The sequence below is a fragment of the Aedes aegypti genome, chromosome 2, assembly GCF_002204515.2.
Source record: "Aedes aegypti strain LVP_AGWG chromosome 2, AaegL5.0 Primary Assembly, whole genome shotgun sequence".
Lineage (NCBI taxonomy): Eukaryota > Metazoa > Arthropoda > Insecta > Diptera > Culicidae > Aedes > Aedes aegypti.
The window spans coordinates 197,313,803-197,330,148 of NC_035108.1; the positions used below are offsets into that span (position 1 = coordinate 197,313,803).

The 16,346-nt window shown below is 37.0% G+C and overlaps 1 protein-coding gene across 5 annotated transcripts in view; it reads right to left on the reverse strand.

Moving 5' to 3' along the window:
- Nucleotides 1-7,807: 7,807 nt before the first annotated feature.
- LOC5578851 (nuclear receptor coactivator 6) overlaps nt 7,808-16,346 on the reverse strand; it is a 60,957-nt gene continuing 52,418 nt past the window's right edge. For all 5 annotated transcript variants that reach the window (XM_021843650.1, XM_021843646.1, XM_021843648.1 and 2 more), the window contains 2 exons: nt 9,968-10,196; nt 7,808-9,909 (listed from right to left, as the gene is read on the reverse strand). In XM_021843650.1, coding sequence (XP_021699342.1) covers nt 9,476-9,909; nt 9,968-10,196 — 663 coding nt within the window. In that variant the 3' untranslated portion in view covers nt 7,808-9,475. The remainder of the gene's footprint in view (nt 9,910-9,967; nt 10,197-16,346) is intronic.

The following is a 16,346-nucleotide window of genomic DNA, read 5'->3' on the forward strand; positions in this document are numbered from 1 at the left end:
TTTTGAATATTTTCGAACCATTTTCACATACATTCTTTTGAAAAGTTAGTCGTGACTCAACTTGAAGATTTGATATCGGAAAATGACGATTTAGATGGAACTGAAAAACTGTGCAAAGTTCCAGATATTTTTGAAATGGTCGATCAGAATCGACTTGCATGCCTCCGTGGAATCCCTCACCAATGCACTCGTGTGACACTATCTCCTACGAGGTCGCAATCCTTTGTTGCATGCCTCTCTCGCGAACCTCGATCGTATGGTTTGTACGACACCGTTTCAGATGTGTGCGACACCGATGCACTTCTGCGCGATATGCGGTTTGCGTATGGGTGTTGCTGTGGAGACGCGGAGCGTGGACAGCCGGGTGCCTGGCTACGAGCTAGGGTTCCTTTCTGGTCTGTGGGACGCTTCAGGCTGCAAATAAAAGGCCTTCTGTTGAAGGAGCATCACGTCAGGTTAGATACTCTCTGTTGGACAACTTTCCACAATGGATTTACCTGTTGAAGGCCTTATCATTGTCTCGTGTACTTTGCTAAACGTTGATCATGCAGGCAGACTGGAACTGAAATAAGTGTCATGAGTACCAGTGAAGCTAATGATGGACATGATAGTACCTGGTTCTGCTTATAGGCCTTGGAGACTATTGCACCCTGGTGCATCCGATACACCGAGATCGAAGAGGCGTCTTGTACTGTCCAGGGTATCGCGTTGCGCGAATGGATCATGCGAAAGAACTGGATTCCAACAATGATATAGGATATGTTTCAACACAATTGCTTTAAATTTCTCAGCAATTGAATTCAAATCGTTCATTTTAAATTCAATTCACTCCCCCAACTCAAAAATTTACTTTAATTTACTTAAAAAATTTCGATTTTATCAAAAAAAAAAAAAATCCAAATAACTCCAGATCTCGACGTTTCATGCATTTCTAAGACATCTGGCATCAAAAAAAAATTTCGATTTCGGAAATTTCATGTGAAAGAGATCCAAATTTGATTAATAATTGGCCAAGTTATGATTTTTTAAAGTTCATTTTTAATGAAAAGTCAGACGTTGGGGGTTTGAGAGTTAAACAACTATACATGGGCAAAGTTGCACTTCCGACTATTTTGGACCCTTGGTATCCATCCTCTATCCGAAATCGATTTCAGCGTCTAGTTGGTTATCGCGAAGAAAACGAGAAGCAGCATTTTGTCAGCAACTTGTGCAAGGCCCCAGGAGCCAGGAATATACACTACCCGCCAAAATAATAGAATCGCTTCACCGAATACCTAGTTAAGTGGAATTTAGGTCCACTAATTTGGTCTGCATAAATTATTTATTTCTTTGGTGGCAAAACATAAAGAACCTTATGGGTTGGTCATCAACAGTACTGAAACACATGTAATATTTGTATTAAATATTATAATGTTTATTTCTCGCTTTTCTGCTACTGCATGTTTTGTTTTCGCTGCACATTACTTTAACATTGTTTTTTTTCTTGTATGTTTAATAAGGTTTTTCTTTTTCAAATATCGACTTTTTGAAGAATTTTTTTTTGTTTCTGGATGACTCGGATCGCTTTCTAATGCAGGTTTGACTTATTTTCATGATTTTTGTTCTTTCATTGTCAAAAGAATATTTAACAAACCAAAGAGATAAGAGTTAATTCACTAAAAATGTTGTTCAGATAAAGATTCGTTTGTTAGTACTGGTATATGCTATGAATATTATTAATGCAAAAAACAATGACTTTACGATGCGTTCACTTTGTAAGCTTAGCTCAGTTCTATGCGGGTAAATTATGAAACAAGTAATCAATGTACAATAAAAAAGAACAAAACAACGACAAATGAAGGGCAAACTAAACAGCATTTCTAAGCCTTTTTGAAGATTTCTTGTGTCTCCTTGCGAACGATTACACTTTTAGCTTTGATTTGTTTCTGCGCTTACCACTGCTTGATTTTTAACCACTTTCAATTATCGTTAATAAGTGCACTTATCTAAAGAACGTACCAATTCGCTTCCCTGGTTTTCGATCCACTGTTCCCGCGCTTCCCTTGTATTTTTTTTTTAGTTTCAGCAACTTTTTTGTTTATTTTCTAAATAGAAAAAAGTCTCCCCTATGATACTTAACAGAATGGTGCTGCTTGTGGTTACGTCTCGCTAGTTTCATTTCAAAACCACTAGTAGCGTATGTTCGCTGACTGTTTTGCAGTGTTTCTGTTTTCTAGTTTTGATTAACGATTCTAGTTATATTTCTTTTCCCTATAAAATTAAACATGATTTGGCTAGTATACTGCACGCGCGACAGGGTTTACGCGGTTCTATACCGTGTGTTTTTGTGTATGTGGATGTGTTTGTTTCCTGCCGTTTCTGTTTCGGTAGATGTTTTGCTTGATGTTTGTTCTCATGTTTTAATAGTAATATTCTTCTATTTTGTTAATAGTTTGTCCCTTAAGGTTCTAGCGCTAGAATGATTATACATTTAAAATTAGAGGTTTTACTTCTCCTTATGTCTAACCAATCGATTATTAATATTATACACAGCCCTAACAATTCAAAACAAACAGAAACACTTTCGATGCAATGAATCAACACTTTATTTTCTTTTCTGGTATGAGCTTGAGGAAGTCTGTCCGGCCGATCTGTGGTAGGCCAAGAAAATGCTAGTTGCACATATAGGAGCTGGTCATGAGAGCCCTAAATGTTCGGGGTTTCCTAAGACGCAAGAAGTAATGCAGAACACCGACTTGGAAGGAGCTCTATAATTTATACGTATTTACTTCTGGTACTGTTGCGAAGTCACGCTTTGACAACGAGGTACAAAATGACTGAAATAAAATAAACTTCCCTACGAATGGAAACATGTTCTAGATAGGTCAGTAGGTTAAAACTTTCGTTCCATTCCTCAAATGGAAAAACAATCCGCGCAAATTAGCATTTCTCTATTTTTATAGAGCTTTCTATGCATAACAAAAATTTCGAATGATGTTAAACCGATATTTGGAAAAATGATAGCTATTCAAACAAATTATGAGCTTGGATATGGTTCTCTAATAGTTTGTCGTAATTGAAGATACTAATGATGTTCCGTGTACGGAAGAAGTCATGCGATGCGTGAACATCTTTTGTGTTTCCTTTTCCTACACGGGAAAAAATTCTGTGGTAAAAATAACTATTTTAGCTGACTACGCCCATTCTTAAAACTACCATGGAAATTCAGACCAATTTACTATGTTTACGGTACACCCCACCGCATTACTGGTATATTTGACAGAAATAATTTACAACAATCTGATTCCAACTACAGACATGGTAAAATCAAGCACATTTCTGGTCTGCTGAAAATTGCCGGTGCGAGCGCTTAAGTTAACCCCCTAAAATGGTAGTTTTTACCGCACAATTTTTTTGCGTGTACCGTTTCTATCCCGCGCGTGTGGAGACTTTTCTTCCACGCCCCACCTTCATGCACGATCACGCCACGCAAGGCTCTGTGCAGAGGAAGGAAGTGTGAAAAAGTACAGTCTTCAAGAAAGTGTCGACAGCAACCAACGTGTTTAGTAGAAAATTAAAGCTCGCTTATTAAAAGTTGATTAAAAAGTAGTTAAGTAAAAATCCAGTGTTTTAGTTGATTTCCCAGTAACCCAGTCCTAGTTCCGAAGAAGTGTCCTCCCGAAAGAGCCGTAAAGTGTATCGGCTACAAGACGAAGCGTCCAGCGAGGGATCCTTACCCTCTAGCTTCGGCCGTCCTCCCGAAAGTGTTACAGTCCACAATGTTCCGTCTGGTGGAACGAGCAAAGCAAAATCAGAAGTACTTCTGCACCAAAGCACCATAGATTATTTTAAACACCGTTTGTGAAATTTGAGCGATTTAGATTCAAAATCAGTGGAAAACATTCTATTAAGCTTAATAACGATGAGACTTTTAAAATTTGTCATTTTCAAGAACTTCAAATTGATTCTACAAATAAGACAAATCCTCAATCTGTGTCTAGAGAAATGTGAAACGATCATCAAAAATTCATCTTTCGCTGTACTTGGTAGTGGCAAGCGAATTTTATATGTAATTAAATCTTCTTCTTCTTCTTCTTATTCTTCTTGGCATTATCAGGGCTGGTAGCAGTCAGACAGCAAAATAATAGTGACTTTAGTGACCAAAATGATCAAAAAAGTGACCAAAAAGTGACTTGAAAACTACAAGTGTTAGTCATAAAAATGGCTACAAAATAAAATACATTCTACGTGTATATTCACCACTCTACTAGCACCATCAATTTCTTCCAACAAAAAGGTTTTCATATTGCGATAAGTTTTTTGTTTTTTTTTTGGGCACCATTTTTTACAAGTTTAAAGCAAACATTTCTATTTTTGGAATAAGTCTCGATTTTATTGATTTGTTGTCTGGATCCAGTGATATTCCCAAATTCCTTGGGGGACCAACGCGTAGCAATAGCCCACGGTAATATCTCAGGCTACAGATTTTTTTCTCGTGTTCGGTTGTTCATTTTTTAAAACAATTTATGATAATGTCTTAAGAAATGAAACGATTTGGTGCAACCGTTTTTGAGATATGAGCATTTATGTTTGTGATACCACTCTGGCCAAAGGAGGATCTTGAAAATTTCAAAACACACCATATTCTAATCTTAAGATTGCTTGGAGAAGAATCAACCGATTTGTATGATTTTTTTTTTTTTTTGCAAAGAACCTCCTCATTATCTAACATTGTACAGCTCATATTTTTTTTTATAAATTGGCCAAAACAAAATGGTGGCCAAAGAAATTTTATATGGGGAATGTCGGTCCCCCAAGGAACATCAGAGTCAAAAGAGTGGCGAAAATCGTGAATGATTTTCAGAACATTCTGTAAGAAATCCTGACAGAATTCAAAGTTCAAAACCAAACGAAAAATAGAAACTCATGCTAAATTTGTGACATAATTTCTGTAAATTTAAATCATTTCTCCCAAATAAACATTTAGATGAATGTTGCGCATAAAGAATTAGAATATGATTCCATGCGTACTTCAAATATCTATATTTCAATGGAACGTTTCAATAAATGAATTAACCCGTATAGGCCTGAGTGAAAGCAAAAATACTGAAACCCTCACCGCTCAGAGAATTCTTAACGGATTCAAATGATTTTTTGTCAGTTCACTGGCCCACATATCTAGTTTCTAGAAGTGGCCAGAGGAAATCGGAAATATTCCTGTGGCCAGAGTTATTCCGGTGGGTCACTGGGTCAAGTCGGGTAAAAAAATGCTATTTTTTGGGACATGTCAAGTTACGTTTATTTATTTACAATGACAATCATTTTAATTTGCATATATCATTAAGATCTGATATTCAACATTATAAATAAAGTGTTTTGCATCTTTTAAAATATACCGGATGTGGCCATTCGGACGTTATGCCCAGAAGAACTGGCTATAGATTTGTTGGATACTAAACCGTTTCAATTCTCGAAAAGTAGAAATCAAACATAATTGTGCACTATAATGCATTCCCATGAGCTTGGCATAGATGTTCAGATACAAATTGGCCACTTTATCGCAAGTTTGAGGCGTCCCGGGACCCGAAAATGGTCATTTGTAGGATTAATCAAAGGCAAAACTCATAGTTACCCAATTCAATCGTTTCTCGAAAGGATTACACTTATGCAATTTTCTTAAAATTCCGTCCTGTAGTGGCCATATCATAACCGATTCCGGAAATTATCTGTGACTTGAAATTTGCCTACCTCCAGGGGCACAAACGCACAGTACCCTTCTCACCCGACCTGACCCAGTGATCCACCAGAATAACTCCGACTCCAGGAATATTTCCGCGATCCTCTGTCCACTTCTAGAAACTAGATATGTGTGCCAGTATACTGACAAAAAATCATTTGAATCCATTAAGAATTCACTGAGCGGTGAGGGTTTTAGATTTTTTGCTTTCACTCAGGCCTATACGGGTTAATGAAAATTTTCATCACTCAGTGGCGTCTCGTAACCTCACGTGTTATTTTATCTACGACCCTGAACATTACTAATGTTTCATGCTTAGATTACAAAGCAAACAGTAACCGATGGAAATCGCATATTTGTGGCTGAAATCAATGAACAGGTGGATTTGACGTTAGGTAATCGCCACTAATCTCACTATGAGGTAATTTTTATCTTCCAACAATGTTCAAAAGTTTATCATAGAAACGTGTTTTTTATAGAAATAATTGAAGAAAGTTGTGGAAAAAAGCAATGTCAAGAGTAAATCAATGGAAAATGTATTGTTTATTCGTTGGAATTCAGAATGTAATTTCTGAAATGATTTCCAGAAAAATAATTACTGGCTGTTTAAGTCCTGGACGAGTTTCTGACAAACTCAGATTTTTTTGGATGTAATTCCTAGCCGTCTCTGGCTTATCTTCCGGAGCAGTTTTGATGATGCTTTATCAGAAAGCTAGTCTAGGATTTCTTCTAAAGCCGTAGATTACTCAGATCAGATATTGGTCTTGGTTTTTGTCAAAATTTTATAAAATATTTCGGACAAAAAATTCATCCCAGGGTTGCTTTCTAAGTTTTGCCAGAATCTTCTCCAAAACTTTTCCCAGGAAATTTTTACATTTTCCGTTGGAAATGTCTACGGAATATTGACTTGAAATCTTCCAGAAAGTTAGCCAAGAGTATATATTTTTACTTGATTCAAGAATCTTGACGCTTTGATTTCCCAACACACTATATGTAATTGTCTTTATAATAACAAATATCTATTTCTTTCTGTTTGTGTTTGAAAAGCTAACCCAGCCAAAAATATTAAATTTCATTATCATCAGATCACGGAAAAAGTGACTTTAGTGACCATTTTCCTGAAAAAAGTGACTTTAGTGACTTTTTGTTGGAAATAGTGACTTTTTAGTGACCAGGTCGAAAAAAGTGACCAAGTCACTAAAAAGTGACTTGCTACCAGCCCTGCATTATCGCCCCCACTGGGATATAGCCTGCTACTGAGCTTAGTGCTCTTATGAGCACTTCCACAGTTATTAATCGAGAGCTTTCTTTGCCAAAGTTGCCATTTTCGCATTTGTATATCGTGTGCCATGTACGATGATACTCTAGTCAGGGAAGTCAAGGAAAATTCCATTACGAAAAGATCCTGGACCGACCGGGAGTCGAACCCAGACACCTTCAGCATGGCTTTGCTTTGTAGCCGCGGACTCTAACCACTCGGCTAAGGAAGGCCCGTAATTGAATCTTATGTACTATAAAACGTGTACCTGGCGGTAATTGTTATCAAATTTCCCACCAATATACGTTTATATTTGAAATCGTTCATCATAATCAATTTGTTATTCTTTCATTGAAAGTAGTGACAACTGATAATCTCACTTTGAACATGTTCTAAGAACCTAAAAATGACTAATTCGACATATTTAGGCTATGAAGCAAACAGTAAATAATTTGAGCCGTCCTCACAAAACTCCACTTATTAGATGTAAATTTGTTGCTGAATTTAAAGAATTTCTATTCGTAGAACGGGTAGGTTTGAGGTTAGGGAATCGCCACTGATTCAGTGAACAGTACTCATCAAAAATACAATAATTCCCGGACTCAGCTATGGTCCTTTATTCAGCAACCTACCCAAGCTAATTTGAAAAGAAAACAAATGTTTGATCCAGTGTACCATATCGTAACGGGGTAGGTATGTAGATTTATTTTATCAACTACTTTATTACTCCACCTATTCCACCTTCAAATAAAGATTACGTTCTGTAAGTTCTAGAATGACTATACAAAAAAAAACACGATATGCCTAACCAGACATTTGCTTATCTGGTAGACTACACATATTGGTTTCCTTTTTGCCACATTTAGCATGCTTCTTTCAAAATGTATTCGAAAAACTCTAGAGATATTCCCAGAATGTTTAAGTGGTTATATATTAGCAGTGCGCCTTAGTGCGTAATTTAAATTGCGATCCAAAAAAACTAGACAAATACTATCTATCGCTGTCTTCTCTCCTATTCAGTGCGACTAAATCTTTCCCTGGATTAGTCAAAATCAGTTTTCAACTACCGCGATCGTCCAGAATTACCTCGAATCATTCAAAACATTAATATATACGAAACATCTGACCGCTGCATTTTAACACCGTTCATAAGCATTATCAACATAAATCTACACTCAATGTTTTACCTCAGACTCTATTACTATCTTCTATATACAGACTTTTTGTTGCATTATTTTGTTAGTTACTGAATCACCTATTTACACAGCTTAAGATTCTGCGAACACTCCGCGGAATCTTCTCAATGAAAGTAAATTACACACGCTTCCGGTCGTTTTCGCTTGACTGCGGATAAATCCTATACCTCGACCGCAACTACTGTTCTGTTCCTGTTGCAAAAATTGGATGATCGCAGAACTCACTCGTTCGGCTCGTTTTCAATACACTTGGTGGAAGTTATCATCCAACTGCAGGAGCGAATTTGGCTAGCTTTTTAACTGGGATTTCATCCACTTTCTATAATCTATCTATCTAATCCGTAAGAAGGGTGCATTCTCTTTCTTTATATGCGTTCTAGGGTTTTTAAATGTATGAATTGGTTCTTGTTAAGTGTACGAATCTAATATTTTATTACAAATTAGTGCTTGAAAAGCATAACAAGGAAAAAACAAACACGTTACTCATATCAACATTTTTTCTAACGCCATAAGAGAGTTGACCGATCGTTTCATAGGCTGATCATCTCGCTTATTGCGTCCAACGACATTTAGAAGTTGCAGAAGAGTCTAACATAACGCTTAGAGGCGCAACCAATAGTCTTTGACCGATCAAATTAGTTTCAAAGCAAAATAATGATGCTGCGAAGCTTCCTGTAGTCAAACCAACATTCACGTTGAAAAATAGGTACAGTTTCACCATTATGCCTTTCCTTTTCATGCTCGTATCTTCTGGTACGGATCAGTATGAAACATGTTTCGTTATTGCTATACTATAGAAGGACTATTTACCAGGAGGAACTTAAATGAGAGTATCGCTCAATCCCATAAAAAAGCAAACAATAGGATATCACTACTATAATGATAATAATAATAATAATAGATTAACAAACTAAAAAGTTTTTTGTGAGAATATTAAGAATTATAAACAAAATTTTTCAACAACACTCGACCCCTCCCTTTTTTCTTTACACCAATGGTTAATCCCTTATGTTTGATGTTTTTTTTTCGTTGATCACATACGATTTTATCGGGCTGCTTTCAACGTCCACATGTACCGTATCCAAAAATATCCGAGGATCCAAAAAATCACAAACGTTCCAACACAAAATCCCAACACAATCGTTGTCACTCACGCGCTTATTGTTAACACTATAAACTATATAAAAACGTCCTTTTCGTTGCGATCTACTGTACAATGTTCTATCGCTTACACTCGCACTTCGACAGAACCATAGAATTTTTCAACCGATAAAACTGTATAACCGTTTCACGTTGCTTATTCTCTTATTTGGAGCCACCGTAGTGTCCGCCAGTATTTACACTAGAACTATAATTGCTATTGCCACCGGTGCTGCTATTGTTACTACTACTGGTTGTGTTGCTGCTACTGCTTCCGCTACCATAACCGGATCCTCCAGTTCCAGTACTGCCACTCGTTGTAGCTCCGGCGCCTCCGGCCGAACCATGGTAATGCGTATCAAGTCGTCTATAGTACAACAAATAAGGTACCCTTGGGGATTTTGGGTGCAGCACATTGTTTTCGGATACGGGCTTAACCGTACTATCGTCGTATCTAATCCAGCTACCGTAGCCAGCGTGGAAAACGTCGGTGATATAATGACCCTTGGATGCTTCCTTTCCATCGTGATATACCACCGCGAACAACTTATACTGCTTCTGTTTGGCAGTGTACGATTTGCCCTTCGAGGACATCAGTTCTGTAAATCAAGGCATCAGATTAGTCTTAAGATTGCAAACAAATTGAACAAATCATACTTGAATCGATTTTCAATTCGATCGGGAACTCCAGCGCCTTTAGGATTTTGGTGCATCCATCCATTTTGTAGTCAAAACACTTCAGATGTAGGATCATCACGATAGGTAACTCTTCCAGGGTAACCTGCTGCCAGGCAGCAATTTCCTGCTTGGTCTTTGAACAGGTCACGCCTTCTAGTTGGTCCTTGCCAACTAGTAGGTCCAGAGCATCCTTCACTGAGGTGGCTTTCTGCAATAAAAACAAACGTTTGAGTGATTCTCCATGGCGATTGAACAAATAAAATAAAATAATTCAGTCAACTTTAATGCATAAAATGTATATCACTATTGTTTGACAACTATTTACGGACAATAGTTTTGACGAAAAAAAACAATAAGACCACGTAAGCGTTAGAAGTACAACTTACTTGAATTTATTGGTTTCTTTGTAATAAGCCACGCCTAAGAAATCAAATTTCTTCGATGTAGAATCAAGCATTATGTGTAGATTAGACCTTGAAGTTGCGTGATTGCCTCCGTGAACATTTCACGACTGGTAACTTCAAACTTTAATTTTGAAGGCAATTTGTGTAAAAATCTGTATTACCCTGTCCTTTGGTTCAGAAAGGGGTACGGGCGCGTTCTGCCAACTCGGTCGAGGCAGATTTCTTGTGTGAACAAGTTACAACATGGACGTTCTAAAGTGCCAGAATGAAGTGTTGTGCTTGTGGGGAGCACTTGAAGATGGGATGGAAGGTCATTACTTCGCGTTCGTGCTATACTTCTGCTTATCTATTAAGTTATATACAATAACCGACCCTTAGCTTAACTATTTAAATTAAAAGTTGCAACTACAATAATCGTTTTGAGCTTACTAACATGTCGTCGCGTTAATTTAATCATAATGATCTTTTATCTACATCCGTCGAACCATTCTGAATGGCCTTTGTGAGAATATCACTAAAAACTTCTCACATGCAATAAAGCTGGATTGTCCTACATTGAAACATTAAGGTTTTTGCTCTTTTGGATTCATTTTTTGTTGTTCGTCATCAGTAGTGTTGAGATGTCCTGAATGCTGCACATGGCGTACAGTGATCATTGCCATGGAGTTTCTCGGAAGCTGCATGGGGATTGTTATCATGGGAATCCAAAGAGCGAATTTTGTATGATTTCATTGTAGGTCAATACCAATGTGATGGATTTTACCAAGGTGGCGCCGATGATTGATGCGTGCCACTAGTTCTCTCTTTCATTCTCCCGCTGTTCTTATGCAGCGCAAATAGTGACGTCACTATTTGCGCTGCATAAGAACAGCGGGAGAATGAAAGAGAGAACTAGTGGCACGCATCAATCATCTGCGCCACCTTAGTAAAATCCATCACATTGGGTCAATACAGCAATAAAGCATTTAACAATCACTAACATTTATTTTCTCTTTATCCTTGTTTTCAAATCTAACCCGCCATTACAACGAGGAAAAAATCATCCGAGAGGAAAGACATGGCAGCGTATTGGCCGAGAAAAGATAAGTATTATGTTTCTGTAAATATTCTTATTACTGATTGCAAGGTGAATAAGATCAACTAAATGTTTAACTAATAACAAACTTGTTCCACAGGGCTATTTACAAAAAAAAACCACACAAAATCCCTCCTTTTCCATATCCTTAGGCAAAACACTTCACTACCGCTATATGTATGACTGAATCATGTTCTTTTGGCCTTGCATCATTCATACGTGTATTGGAAGTCAAGAGTAGAAGCAAAACTTAAAGAACCTTCTGGTCAAAGATGTTGCGTTGCCTACTTCCCAAACTCCAAAACCCCCTCGGTGTATTATGGACGGTGTGAGTTTTCAAACTTATGCTGGAGACTTGGCCCCTGACCCCCTTGTACATCAATAAAATAAAATAAAATAAAATAAAATAAAATAAAATTTCTGTATAAATCTGTATTAATTTTGAGGCGTCCTCTATGCCCGGACACTAAATTCACTAAGCTCGTACAAGTGAACTAGCTAATGGAAATCCAAACCAATACAACAGAATGAAGATATGTCATGTTTTTTCCTTACTTCATATCAATTTATTGATGCTCTAGAAACTTTTCATCGACAAAAACCATTTTTATCGGGGGGTCTTAAATCATGCTATTAACTTTCATATTAGAGTCCGGCCCATGTTTTTTTTTTCATAACATGTGAAGGCAGAATCGCCAATAGGTGTTAAAATACGGAGTTGAAGTTATGAAATTAAAAAAAAAAAAGTCTGGTGACCGGGCAGAGAGCCCGAGGTGATTCTCCCTTATGTATAAGGCAGTGGTCATTAAAATCTGAGCAAATTTGCCTGTATTACTCCGCATATTGAACATATGTGTGATTATCGGAAATTAGTAGGAAATAAGCTTATAAATATATGTAGAAGGGAACTTGAGGATGCAACCTTAGGGATCATTAATTTATTTCATAACGCTGAAAATGGCCATTTTTGACACCCACCCACCCCCTCGTAACGCTTTTTGTATGAATATTCTACAAATTTTGTATGAGCCGTAACATCATGAAGGCACCCACCCACCCCCTTCAGCGTTATGAAATTTATGAATGAGCCCTTAGGATGAGCTCGATTTAAGTCTATCTAAACATTTTTATTTTGGTAAAATTAATCATTCTTATCAATATTTGTCGTTTTTTCTTGAACTTCCAATTACAAAAGTTTCGATAATCGAGAAAGGGCGCGCAGCTGACATCATGAGGTCTACTGCCGGAAGAGAAAGCGACAACGCCATACATACCTACACACTCAGTTGAGCTCGGCTAATTTTCGTTCTTTTGCCGAGATCCGCACAGCCGAGCGGTCAGCAACTCAGATTTAGCTAATATGTCAGCAAAATATCAAGTTTGTTTATAGCAGCACCACCTGGTACCGCTGACATCAAACGTCACTTTTGCTGAGATGTCCGCAAATGAACTTTAACCGAGATTTGCACAGCTGAGATCGGCATTCTGATTTAAGTGTGTATGTATAAATATATTGCATCGAGCGATACTAGACGCGAAATTGATTGGAATTAATTCTAGATGTAATTAATATACATATTCTGCTAATCTGCTAATATCAACGCACCCCCTAGCCATGGCCAATCTGCGTTGTTTACACAAACATCCCTATAAACCCCACGCTGGGAAATACGTTTACCGAAAAAGGCGTTATGAGGTTCTGCACTGCATTCTTGTATTGGGTTTACTTTAATGGCATTGTTGTTAGCAATTCACAAAAAAGTGAAAGAGAAAGAAAACATGATTTGTGCAGGCAGAGCCCCATAGGCCATGCTATACCAGTTAGCACGCCCGACGCCCACCGATGACAGAGTGGGTAGGCTCGCACCATCGTCCCGCCCTTCTACCTATTTTTGAGATAGGCAGTTCTGTCAGGGTGTAAATAATTATTATTATCCATGTAATACAAATGTTAAATTGTTGTTAAGTCTGAACCAAATTAGACTGTTATATTGGATACTTCTCTCATTTAGCTGGAGGTTGCTGCAATCCTTCGTTGGTCCGTTGGTTCCGACGATCGTTCCCGTATCCGCGTTTCCTCGGCCATTACGCTGTTTACATTGCATTGTTGCTCGTGGTAGTGGCGGGTTAAATATGAAAACAAGGATTGGGAGAGAAGAAATGTTAGTGATTGTAACATGCTTTATTGCAGTATTGGCCTACACTGAAGTCATACGAAATTCGCTCTTTGGATTCCCACGATAACAATCCCTGAAACTGATTATGAACCACATAAAATTTATCCGAAAGAGCAAAAATCTTAATATTTCAATGTAGGACAATCCAGCTTTATTGCATGTGAGGAAGTTCTTGGTGATATTCTCACAACGGCCATTCAGAATGGTTCGACGAATGTAGATAAAAGATCATTATGATAAAATTAACGCGACGACATGTTAGTAAGCTTAAAAAGATTATTGTATTTGCAACTGATAATTTAAATATTTAAGCTAAGGGTCGGTTATTGTATATAATTTTATAGATAAAGAGAAGTATAGCACGAACGCGAAGTAATGACCTTCCACTCCATCTTCAAATGCTCCCCACAAGCACAACACTTCATTCTGGCACTTTAGAACGTCCATGTTGTAACTTGTTCACACAAGAAATCTGCCTCTGTTCTGCCGAGTTGGCAGAACGCGCCCGTACCCCATTCTGAACCAAAGGACAGGATTCAACTAATACCATGGTACCTTAACTACAAATACAAAAGCTACTTCTATGTTATTTCCACTACTACGCTCACGATAATTATGTTATGATCGTTAGAATAAAAACGGTAGAGGTTACTACTACATGACAGAAATACTACCCAAAGAACGCTAATGTCGCCAGTGTTGGTGTGAATGCAAGGTAGTGCAAAAATGTTTAGAGAATTAAATAAGTTCTAAATTACAGCATTCTGTTCAAAAATATTATATTATTTTATAAAAGACAGTAAAAAATGAAACATTTCAGTAACAACAGCGCCATTAGTTTTCTAATTATTATACATATATCAGTAATACTTCTCTAATTCCGCTACAACCTTACTAGATAACGCAATATTGTAAAATGCCGTAAATCAGCACATTTTGGGATATTTCTCAAACATTGGAAATTATTGTTAATGATGTTTTTAATTGCAATTATGAATATACAAAAAACAAACAGCGGTATGGGCATCGGATTTAGGCGATGCGCTGAATTAGGGCAACCCACAGTATTGGTCTTATACCAAGGTAACTATTAAGGTACCGTGGGGCAAGTGGGTAATGAAATTCGCATAGTTGAGATTCTTCAAATTCTAGAGACTTTAAATTGAAACAAATGAGGTCGTGTATATTTTTTAGCTTGACTCCCACCAAATATAAGCAGCATGGTGAAATTGATTTTTATGAAAAATTAAAGGAAAAATACAGAAAAAGTTTTTGAAAAATGTCTCTTTACTTTTCACTTGCCCCAAAAGTGGGGCAAGTGAAAAGTTTACCGTTTTGAACAATAAATTCAAAAACAAACAGTTATATTCACGATTTATATTAGCTTTAACATTTGTTAAGGCTTCCCAATGAACAAGTAACATGTAAACAAAGAAAATGTAATTCTTTTCACTTGAATTTTCTTCTGTTCAGCTATGTTAGTTGAAATGATTCGACAACATTATAACTTGATGATTTCATGATAAATGATAAATCATGAAACATTTCCAATGTTAGTTCTTACATTAAGGGACAGCAGTTGCATTTCTGCTCTGTAGAATTTCCTTCGCTCGTTATTTGTTTTCGAGAAAGTCGGATATGACGTCGGATAACTCTTCGGGAGAAAACAAACGGAATTCTTCAATAACGTATTTAGAATATTTTTATGTGGATAAACCTATACCCCATTTTTATGTTTTGAACTAGCTTTACATAGACATTCCACGAGATTTCCGTGTGTTCTCTAATATTGCAACTTTTCAGTCAACGTCTTCCTTTTAATTGGATGCCCGAAGTAGACATATTAATATTGCAATGTTTGCAAAGATGGTTAGATGGAAAAAGATAACCGACTCCGGTCTTTTCCAGGCGACACGAACAGCGCAGCCCTGGTGAGTGAAAAGCCAACTAAAACGTAACGTTCTCCTAGTGGCCACCAGATTTCGAAATGTTCGTTTATGACATTAACACTTAAAAAAAGATACACAGCTCACACGGGGTTGTTCGATATTCCCAATTATCTCTGAATACCATAAAAAGTAAGAAAAATAAAAAGAAACCAGCACAGGAGTGATTTTTTAGCATTACACAAATTTTGTGTTGGTTTAGAAGAGCCAGATTTTGTGTGGGTCGCACTCAATTCTGTGTTTCTTTCTTTTAAGCGTGTTTGTTTTGATTTCTTCCTCTTGCTCATCGTTTTTCAATTGCACAATGATTTGCATTTAGCCGAAAATAAAGTTTACGCGCTTTTCACTCAACAGATGGCATTAGTGTTACTTGAATAGTGTGTCGTCGGCAAAATGTATGGAAAAATAAAGAGTCGGTCATCTTATTCCTTTTAACATCTTTTAGAGAAGTTCCATGATTTCTAATAGCTTTTAACGCTTGAGTATAGTGTTTCTTGAATTATCAGCACGTTATGTTTTTCTATGATAATTGCGAACCATGTTTACTTATGGCTACTTAAAGAGAAAACACAAATTCAATCTCTAATGATAAACTTTTCACTTGCCCCACCTAATAAAAAAATTGACGGTGTTTAAATTTAGTTATGTAGTAACTAAACTCATGCTGAAGGTATGATAAATCAAGTGTAAAATAAATTTAAGCATTGAAACACATGTCAGTATATAACTTAAACTACTAGATTAACTTACATTTTA